Here is a 9,814-nt window from a genome sequence, read left to right as displayed (position 1 = left end):
CCCCCCAAAGCCCCCCAAAGCCCCCCGGTCCATACAGCGGCCGCGGCCGGGGTGTGCAGCCCCCAAAGCCCCCCGGTCCATACAGCGGCCGCAGCCGGGGTGTGCAGCCCCCAAAGCCCCCCCAAAGCCCCCCGGTCCGTACAGCGGCCGCGGCCGGGGTGTGCAGCCCCCAAAGCCCCCCCAAAGCCCCCCGGTCGGTACAGCGGCCGCGGCCGGGGTGTGCAGCCCCCAGAGCCCCCCCCAAGCCCCCCGGTCCGTACAGCGGCCGCGGCCGGGGTGTGCAGCCGCACGATGCAGCGGATGTCGGGGCGCGCCGCGTAGATCGCGGCGTGGAGGCTGAAGCTGCGGGCGTCGGGCGCGAAGCCGGTGCTGCCGGGCTCCACCACGGCCCCCAGCACGTTCACCTTCACCTGGGGGGCGCGGCGGCGTCAGGGGGGCCGGGCCTGCCCCCCAGACAGCCAGCGTGGGGTCGGGGTTAGGGGCGGGGGGCTCACCAGGCTGGCCGCGGTCACCTCGCTGCACGCCAACCCCTGCGGGGCCACCAAGAAGTGCTCCTGCTCCTTGCTGACCCTCAGCTGTCACAGAGGGGGACAGAGGGGCGTGAAAAACAAGCCAAGACCTCCCAAAAACATCCTGCATCCCCCCCAGAAAATGACCCCTCCAAACATTCCCAAACCCTTAAAAAAATCTACCATCTCCCCCCAAAAGTGACTCCTCCAAACACTCCCAAACCCTTAAAAAAATCTACCATCTCCCCCCCAAGCCAACACCCCTAAAGAACCCCCCAACTACTCACAAAGCCCCAAGCCTCTCAAACTCCTCCTCCAAAAAAATACCACAAAATCCCCAACCCCCCAAAATCCCAACCTCCCAAACCCCCAACTCCCCTCAAGAACTCTCCAAACCACCTAAAAATCCCCAACTTCCCCCAAATCTCCAACCCCCCCAAAGGTCCCCAAACCCCCTTAACTCCCCCAAATCCCCCTAAAACAACCCCCAAACAACCCCAGCCCTCCATGGCCTTTCTGGGTGCTCATGGTGATGGTGATGTGCCCCAGCTGTGCCCAGCTCTACAGGTCCAGCAGGGCCCCAAACCCCCCAGACAACACCAAACACCCACAAAACAACCCAAACCCCCTGAAACCCCTCTCAAAAAACCACAACTCCCCTGAAACTCCCCCCAAAGCCCCCAGGCCCCCCCATTCTGGTTTCAGGGTGCTCGTGGTGACAGCAGCATTCCCCAGCTGTGCCCAGCTGTACAGGCCCAGCAGGACCCAAAACCCCTCCAATCCCCCCCCCTAATTCCCCCCAAATAACCCCAGCTTCCCCCCAAACTCCTCCAAATCCCCCCCAGTCCTCCCAAGCCCCCCCATCCCAGTTTTGGGGTGCTCACGGTAACAGCAACGTGCCCCAGCTGCCCTCAGCTGTACAGCTCCAGCAGGTCTCAAACCCCCCTAACTCCCCCAAATCTCCCTAAACCCCCCACCAGCCACCAAACTTCCCTAAGTCCCCCCCAAACAACCCCAACACAGCCCAATTCCCCCCATCCCGATTTTGGGGTGCTCACAGTGTACATTTGGACCTGACCAGATGTACAGGTCCAGCAGGGCCCAAAACATCTCCAATCCCCCCCAACACCCCCAAAATAACCCCAAACTCCCTGAAATCCCCCCAAAACAACCCAGTCCCCCCGTCCAAGCTGTGGGGTGTTCCCATGACAGTGGCATTCCCCAGCTGCGCTCAGCTGTACAGGTCCAGCAGGTCCCAAACCCCCTTAACTCCCCCAAATGGCCCCCAGACAATCATGATCCCCCCGTAACTTCCCTAGGCCCTCCCCAACCCCCCCGTGCCGGTTTCGGGGTGCTCACTGTGACGGCGGCGTGCCCCAGCTGTGCCCAGCCGTACAGGTCCAGCAGCCGGTGGATGCTGCCCACCTTGCAGCGCATCAGCCGCTCGCCCTTGGCCAGCGCCGGCCCCTCCGTCCCGTGCAGGTCGTTAATGGGGGTCACCGACGCCAGCCCTGGGCATTGGGGACCCCTCGTCAGTGCTGGGACCCCCCGAGACGCGGGGGGGTTCACCGGGGACGGGGGAGTGGGGAGTTGTGGGGATGGGTTTGGTGGCCCCCGTGGTTTGCTGGCCCTCAAGGTTCAGTGACCCCAAAGGTTTTAGTGGTCCCCGAGGTTCGTTTGGTGGCCCTTGAGGTTCTGGGGGTCCCCAAGGCCTCGAAGGTTTGGTTGGCCCCCAAGGTTTGGTGGCCTCAAAGATTTGGTGTTCCTCAAAGTGTTGTGGGGTTCCCAAGGGTTTGGTGGCCCCCCAAGGTCCTGAAGGTCTCAAAGGTCTGATGATCCGAAAGGTTTTGGGGATCCCATAGGTCCCAAAGGTTTGGTGACCCTCAAGGTGTGGCCCCAAAGATTTTGGTGCCCCTCAAAGGTTTGGTGGCTCCAAGGTTTTGTGGGTTTTCCCACGCACGCCCCCACAGATTACACCTCCCGTGAGTGCCCCCAAACCCCCCCATGCCCCGCGTACCCATGGGGGAGGTGGGCAGGGCCGCGGGGGACGTGGTGGCCATGAAGTCGGCGATCTGCCGCAGCGCCCACACGTGCGACGAGTTGTTCCCCTTCTTCATCTGCTCCTGGATGAGGCTCTCCAGCTCCTCCCGGAAGGACTGCGGCACCCGGGCACACGGTGACAACGTGGGGGGACCATTGGGGACACGGGGGGGGTGGGGGAGGGCAACATCACCGGCTTGGTGGAAGTGGCACTGCCAGCTTGGTGTTAGGGACACCAGCAGCTCAGTGTCAGTGACACAACCAGCTTGGTGACACAGCGATGGTGGCACTGCTGGCTTGGTGTCACTGACAACACTGGCCTGGTGGCATCACCGGCTCGGTGGCACAGCGATGGTGGCATCACCATCTTGGTGCCAGTGTCACCACTGGTGTGGTGGCACAGTGGCAGCGGGGGCACTGGCAGGTCGGTGACAGCAGCACCGGAGCAGCGACGTTGGCAGGTGAAGACATGCACCGAGCCAACACTTGGTGGCATCGCGGTGGCACCGATTGGCCTGGGGACAGGAGGGACGGGGCGGGGGAAGGAGGGATGGGGCAGGGACACAAAGGATGGGGTTGGGGCAAGAGTGCTGGACTTGGGGACAGGAAGGCTGGGACAAGAGGGAAAGGGGTTGGGGACAGAAAGGATGGGGGACGGGAAGGAAGGGGTTGGGGACACGAAAGACAGGGTTTGGGGACAGGCGGGACGGGATGGGGGACAGGAGGGCTGGGGCTGGGGACAAGAGAGGGGGTTTGGGGCCAGAAGGGACAGCGTGGGGACAGCGAGGGGGCAGGGGCTCACCGGGCTCTGGAGGATCATGGTCACCCGCTTCTTCTGCTCCATGAGGTTGAAGTCCTGGCGCAGGCCCCCCTCCCCGCCCCGCGCCCGCAGGAACTCGGCGCCGTCCTGGGGGGCGCAGCGGGGCCCGGGGGGCTCGGGCAGGGGCTCGGGGCTGGCGGCCGTGCTCATCCTGCGGGACGCGCGGCGTCACCCCCGGCACCCACACCATGCCCCAAACACGGATTGGGAAGGAGCCACCGAGATACCCCACAGCTGCACCCCGCAGATAAGGCCCGGGCGGCCCCGCCCTGCCCCAGGGGTAACGAGTTGGCAGGTTGGGGACACCCGGGACGGGGGGGGATCCTCTGCTGCCTGCACCGCCCGGCCTCGGTTACACTCCCTGAGGAAGTGACAGCTGAGAACGGGCACAGCTCAGCACCCGGGACGGGGGGGGATCCTCTGCTGCCTGCACCGCCCGGCCTCGGTTACACTCCCTGAGGAAGTGACAGCTGAGAACGGGCACAGCTCAGCACAGTGATGGGCACAGAGAACGGGCAGCTCAGTGCATGCGCACTAACGGACTGTGGCTGAGAACGGGCACAACTCGGTGCACGGATGGGAGCTGAGAACAAGTGCAGCTCAATACACGGATGGGACTGACAGCTGAGAACGGGCACAGCTCAGTGCACCGATGGGAGCTGAGAACAGGCAGCTCAGTGCATTGATGGGAGGAGCAGCAGCTGAATGGGCCCAGTGCGGTGCATGGGTGGGAGCAGTGGCCACGAACCGGCACAGCTCAGTGCACTGATGGGAGCTGAGAACAGGCAGCTCGACACATTGATGGAAGTGGCAGCCAAGAACAGTCACATTGCTGAGGGTGGCAGCTGAGAACAGACACAGCTCAGTGCACCGATGGAAGTAGGAGCTGAGAACGGGCGAATCCTCAGCACATGACAGGGAGCTGAGAATGGACAGCCTGGCACACTGATGGGAGCATTGGCTGAGAACGGCACAACTCAGTGCACTCACGGATGAGCATGGTGGCTGAGAACGGGTGCAGCTCAGCACATTGCTGTGGGTGGCAGCCGGGAACGGGCACAGCTCAGTGCACAGATGGGAGCTCAGAGCCGGCCCAACTCTGTGCGCCAATGGGAACAGCAGCTGAGAATGGGCAAAACTCAACGCACCGATGTGGGTGGTGGCCAAGAACGAGCACGGCTCGGTGCAGCAGTGGGGCAGGGGCTGAGAACCGGGACCACTTGTGCACCAGGGGGAGCAGCTGCTGAGAACGGGTAGCTCAGCACACCCACGGGAAGAGGGGCTGAGAACAGGTGCAGCTCAACACACCCACGGGGGCTGCGAACCGACACCTCAGTGCACCGATGGGAGCTGAGAACGGACACACCTCAGCACACCCACGGGCGCACTCCCGTGACCCCCACCCCGAATTGGGGTCACCCAGCACCGCGGGGCTGATGCTGCAGTGCCACCGCGTGTGTCAGGGTTCAGCCAACCCCCCAGCCCGGGGACCCCCCCACCCCCCAAGGGCATCGTCACTGAAGTGCTTTGGGGGCCCTGCTGCCCAGGCACCCCCAAAGCACAGGGCGGGGCTGCTCCCCCAGATCTCGGAGGGTGACCCTCAAGCCCCCCCATCACTAAGTACGAAAGCAGAGCCCCCCCCGAAATTAGAGCCCCCCAAATTTCAGTGCTGGGTGCACACCTGGCTCAGCGGGAAGGGGGGACCTTGGCTGGGATAAAATCCGGGGGGGGGCCCGGTGCCCCCAGGCCGCAGGGCCTGAGCACCCCCAGGGGCCGGGGGGGGGGGCTCTAAGGGCCCCCCCGCAAGCCTTGGGGGGCTGTGGGTGGGGTAGGACCCCCCAAAGCTGCCCCCCCCAGCATCTCCCCCCGCCGCCTCCGCCCTCGCCGCGCCCAGCGCCGCTGCGGCAGCCGCAGGGCGGGGGGGGAGCGGGAAAACCGGGATGGATTTGGGGGGGCTGCAGCATCGCACCCCCCCGGGGGTGGGGATGGGGTGGGGGGAGGGGTGGGGTCGGGTACCACCGAGGGATGAAGGCCTGGGAAAGGGGAGGAGGGGAGGGATGCAGCCCCCCCCTCACCTGCATGCAGCCAGATGGGGAGTGGGGGTGGAAAAGGGGGGGTCACCCAGCCGTCCCCCCACCCCCAAATCCCCCCCTCCCAAGGATGCTGCGGCCGGGGGCTGCTGCCATCACCCACCTTCCTCCTCCTCCTCCTCCTCCTCCTCAGAGCATCCTGACAAAGGGCCGCCCCCCCCGACACACCACGCGTGTCCCCGCACCTCCCCCCGCCCCGCCCTCCCCCCGGGCCCCCCCGAGAACCCAATCACTGCAAATAAACAAGGGGGGAAGCCCCCAAAACAGCGCCGACACCCCGCGACCTCCTTTTATTACGCAATTAATTGGGATTTATACTAACAATCACTAATCAGCCCTCACCTGGGGGGGAGGGGCAGATAATTACTAATTACAATTTCATAGAGCAATTAATTACAGCTCTACCCCCCTCACCCCCCCGCGTTTTAGGGGTGATGGACACCCCCCCACACCCCCAGTTTTGGGGTGGTGGTTTCATGGGGTGCAGGGCTCCGGGACAGGAGTGTGACCCCAAGAATGGTGTCTGGAGCCTTGAACGTGACTGTAGGGGGGGTTCCCCGCGGGCCCCCCAGGAATTTTAGGGATGGCAGGAAAAACCTTAAAAAAAAAGAAAAAAAAAAGATTTTTTTCGCACCTTTGGAATATTTTGGGGTGAAAGGTGCTTTGAAGCCCCCCCTGTTTATGTCTGCATAAACCAGGTGCCCCCCCGCCCGTGCCCCCAGGTGCCCCCCAAGGGGCTCTGTCCCCCTCAGGTGTCCCCCCACCCTGCCAGGGTACCCCCACTCACCGTGCCCCCGCTCTCCTGCAGTGCCCCAGGGCAGGGGGGCAGGACAGGGGGTCCCCACGGGCATGGGGGGGCACTGCCAGGCCGGGTCTCAGGCGGCCCCCCCGGTGGGACCCCCCCAGTGTCCCCCAACTGCTGCTCAGCATCAGCATCGAGCTGCTGGGAAAAGGGGAATTAAAAAAATGCATAAAAAATATTTAAAAATGTATTAAAATTTCCCCCCTTGGAAAAACAGCAGATCCCCTCCAGTAATAACGACCCACCCCCCAATAATAATTCAATTTATTTTAATTATTAACTTAATTCCAACCTCAAAAACTTCAAGCAGGAAAATCCCCTTCAGCTCCCCAAATCTCACATTATAGGGGGCTTGGGGGTAAGTTTTGGGGTGTCCCACCTGTTAAAACTCAATTTATTTTTAAATATTAAATTAATACCAACCTGATAATTAAGAAGTAAACCCCCATCAACCCCCCCCATCAAACCTCACATTTTAGGGATGGGCTGAAGGCCAGGGGTCAGTTTTGGGGTCCCCAGAGATGGGGGTGCCCCCCAATAACTTAATAATTAAAAATAAGCTGAGTTACTAATTCTAAACTGAAAAATACCAAGAAAACCCTCACCAGCCCCTCCAAACCCCCATATTATGGGAGGGTTCGGGGATACAGAGTCAGTTTTGGGGCCCACCTGGCAGTCCCTCAGCAGTCCGATGTACTGGGGGGTTTGGGGTGGGGTTTGGGTCAGTTTTGGGGTCAGTTTGGGGTGCCCACCTGGCAGTCCTGCAGCAGTCCCCTCAGCAGTGGGATGTACTAGGGGGCTTGGGGTCAGTTTTGGGGTGCCCACCTAGCAGTCTCTCAGCAGTTGGATGTACTGGGGGGTTTGGGGTCAGTTTTGGGGCCCACCTGGCAGTCCTGCAGCAGTCCCCTCAGCAGCGGGATGTACTGGGGGGTTTGGGGTCAGTTTTGGGGCCCACCTGGCAGTCCTGCAGCAGTCCCCTCAGCAGTGGGATGTACTAGGGGGCTTGGGGTCAGTTTTGGGGTGCCCACCTAGCAGTCTCTCAGCAGTTGGATGTACTGGGGGGTTTGGGGTCAGTTTTGGGGCCCACCTGGCAGTCCTGCAGCAGTCCCCTCAGCAGCTGGATGTACTGGGGGGTTTGGGGTGGGGTTAGGGTCAGTTTTGGGGCCCACCTGGCAGTCCCCGAGCAGTCCCCTCAGCAGCTGGATGTACTGGGGGGTTTGGGGTGGGGTTAGGGTCAGTTTTGGGGCCCACCTGGCAGTCCCCGAGCAGTCCCCTCAGCAGCTGGATGTACTGGGCCGCTGCCCGCAGCGTGTCGGCCTTGCTGGGCTTGCGGTCCCGCGGCACCAGCGGCACCAACGTCCGGAGCCGGGAGAAGCCGCTGTTCAGGTTCCGGATCTGGGGGACAGAAGGACCCCCAGGGGGACCCAGTGAGAGACCGAGGGGGCACCCTTGGGGTGCACCAGGACCCCTGAGCTAGGCCAGGACCCCCAGGGTTAAGTGCTGAACCCCAAGATTAAACCAGGACCCTCACGGGATTTGACTGGGTTCACCAGGGTTGAACCTGACACCCCAGAATTAAATTGGGGTCCCTCCAGAATTAAATCAAGAATTAAACCTCAGGATCAAACTGGACTCTGGAATCACAGTGGGGCTCTCACAGAATTAAATTTGGCTCCCCAAGATTTATCTGGGGACCTTCAGGATTAAACTGAGCCCTCCTACAGTTAAACTGGACTCCTCAAGGTTAAACTGTAGCCTTTACAGGATTAAACTGGGTTCACTAAAATACACCTGACCCCTCTACAATTAAACTGGGGTCCCCAGCAATAAACTGGGGCCCTTCTAAAATTAAACTGGGTTCCCCAAGATTGAACTAGGCCTCCCCACAGGATTAAACTGGGTCCTCCCAGAATTAAATGCCAGGATTAAACTAGGGCCTCCTAGAATTAAACTGGGACCCCAAAATTAAACTTGCCCCTTCCATGACTTGTCTGGGCTCTACTAGATTTAAACTGGGGTCTCCGGGATTACACTGCTGCCTTCAGGGTTAAACTGGGCTCTCCTAGAGTTGATCTGGGGTCCCCAAGATTAAACTGTGCTCACCAGAATTAAACCTGGCCCTCCTAAAATTAAACTGGGACTTCAGAATTTAACTGGGGCCTTTTAGAATTAAACTGCTTCCCACCCCCAAGATTAAACTAGGTCCTTCTGGTTTTACCCGGGCTCAGCAGAATTAAACTAGGGTCTCCCCAGAACTGTGCCCTCCTAGAATTAAACCAGGTCCCATGCAAATAAATTTTGTGTGGGATTAAATTTTGTGTAGGATTAAACCAGGGTCCCCAGCATTAAACTAATCCCCTCCCATCCCCCCGTGCCCCCAAATTAAACTGAGCCTTCTGGGATTACATCAACCCCTCCAGGATCAAACTGGGCTCCTCAAATTAAACTGAGTCCTCCTAAAATTGAACTGCATCCGAGGATTAAACCAGACCCTCCTAAAATTTAACGGCCCTCCCACACCCCCCCCAGGATTAAGCTGGGTTCCTCAGAATTAAACTCAGCCCTCCTGAAATTTAACCGAAGCCCCCCCAGTATTAAACTGCCCAACCCAGGATTTAACTGGACCCTCCTAAAATTTAACTGGACCCTCCCCAGGATTAAACCAGGGCCCCTGCAGGGTCAAACTAGGCCCTCCTAAAATTTAACTGGGGCCCCTCAGGATCAAACCCACCCCCCTCCCCAAATGCAAATCCTCCCCAGCCCCTCCCTGACACCCCTGGGGGGGGTCACTGCTGGTGCCCCACTGCTGGAGCCCTGGGGCTCCCACCACGACGGGACACAGCCCCCGCCCCCCCCGGGGTGCGATTCTGGGGGGTCCAGCGGGGTTCTGGGGTCCATCACCCTCTCTCTCTCCTTGGCGTTGGCCGCCTGCCGCCGCTCCAGCACCTCGGCCAGGTCGCCGGTGGGCTCGTACTCGCCGCGGGCCCCCCGGCGCAGGCGGGCGATGTGGGCGACGCGGGGCAGGGGCCCGAACTGCCGGCTCAACACCCCCTCCAGCACCTCGGGGGGCGGCGTGGGCTGCAGGACCCCCGGGGGCTCCCGGACCTCCGGGGCTTGAGGGACCCCCGTGGGTGGTGGGACCTCTGAGGGCTGAGGGACCCCCGAGGGATCAGGGTCCTCCAGGGGCTGCGAGATCTCCAAGGGTTGAGGGTCCTCTGAGGGCTGAGGGACCTCCAGGGGCTGCGAGATCTCCAAGGACTCAGGGACCCCCTCCAGCCCCTCCTCAGCTCCACCAGGCTCCCCCATCCTAGGAAGGGACTGATGCTGCACCTCACGAGACACCCAAAATGGGGGAGAGTGAACAAAACCAGGAGCCTTAAATAGCCCTGAGGCCAGCGAGGCTCAGGTGGGGCTCATCTGGGCCTGATGAGGGGCACAGGGCAGGGCAGGGGGTGCTCTGCCTGCACCTCTTCTCCACTCACCCTCCCAGCCTGGGAGTCACAGAGCCCTGATCCCAAAAAGGCATCCCAAAACCATCCTGATCCCAAAAGGC

General features: G+C 61.3%; 2 protein-coding genes across 2 annotated transcripts in view; both read right to left on the bottom strand.

Annotated features, from left to right (window-relative positions):
- Positions 1-5,596, bottom strand: part of ADD2 (adducin 2) — a 12,680-nt gene extending 7,084 nt beyond the window's left edge. The window contains exons 1-6 of the mRNA XM_017837324.1: positions 5,563-5,596; positions 3,352-3,520; positions 2,527-2,665; positions 1,869-2,020; positions 495-575; positions 261-410 (exon numbers count right to left, since the gene is read on the bottom strand). Of these exons, the coding sequence (XP_017692813.1) occupies positions 261-410; positions 495-575; positions 1,869-2,020; positions 2,527-2,665; positions 3,352-3,519 (690 nt within the window). The 5' untranslated portion in view covers position 3,520; positions 5,563-5,596. The remainder of the gene's footprint in view (positions 1-260; positions 411-494; positions 576-1,868; positions 2,021-2,526; positions 2,666-3,351; positions 3,521-5,562) is intronic.
- A 122-nt stretch (positions 5,597-5,718) lies between these two features.
- FIGLA (folliculogenesis specific bHLH transcription factor) lies at positions 5,719-9,366 on the bottom strand (the record flags this gene model as incomplete). Its single annotated transcript, XM_017837275.1, has 4 exons — positions 5,719-6,056; positions 6,247-6,402; positions 7,513-7,656; positions 9,163-9,366. Coding segments are annotated over 4 exons (627 nt in total), but the record flags the coding sequence as incomplete, so codon positions are not given.
- Positions 9,367-9,814: the final 448 nt, after the last annotated feature.

Source organism: Lepidothrix coronata, unplaced genomic scaffold, assembly GCF_001604755.1.
Source record: "Lepidothrix coronata isolate B3197 unplaced genomic scaffold, Lepidothrix_coronata-1.0 Scaffold301, whole genome shotgun sequence".
NCBI classification, from domain to species: domain Eukaryota; kingdom Metazoa; phylum Chordata; class Aves; order Passeriformes; family Pipridae; genus Lepidothrix; species Lepidothrix coronata.
Note: the sequence above shows the minus strand (reverse complement) of the source record. Positions and strands in the feature narration are given on the sequence as shown.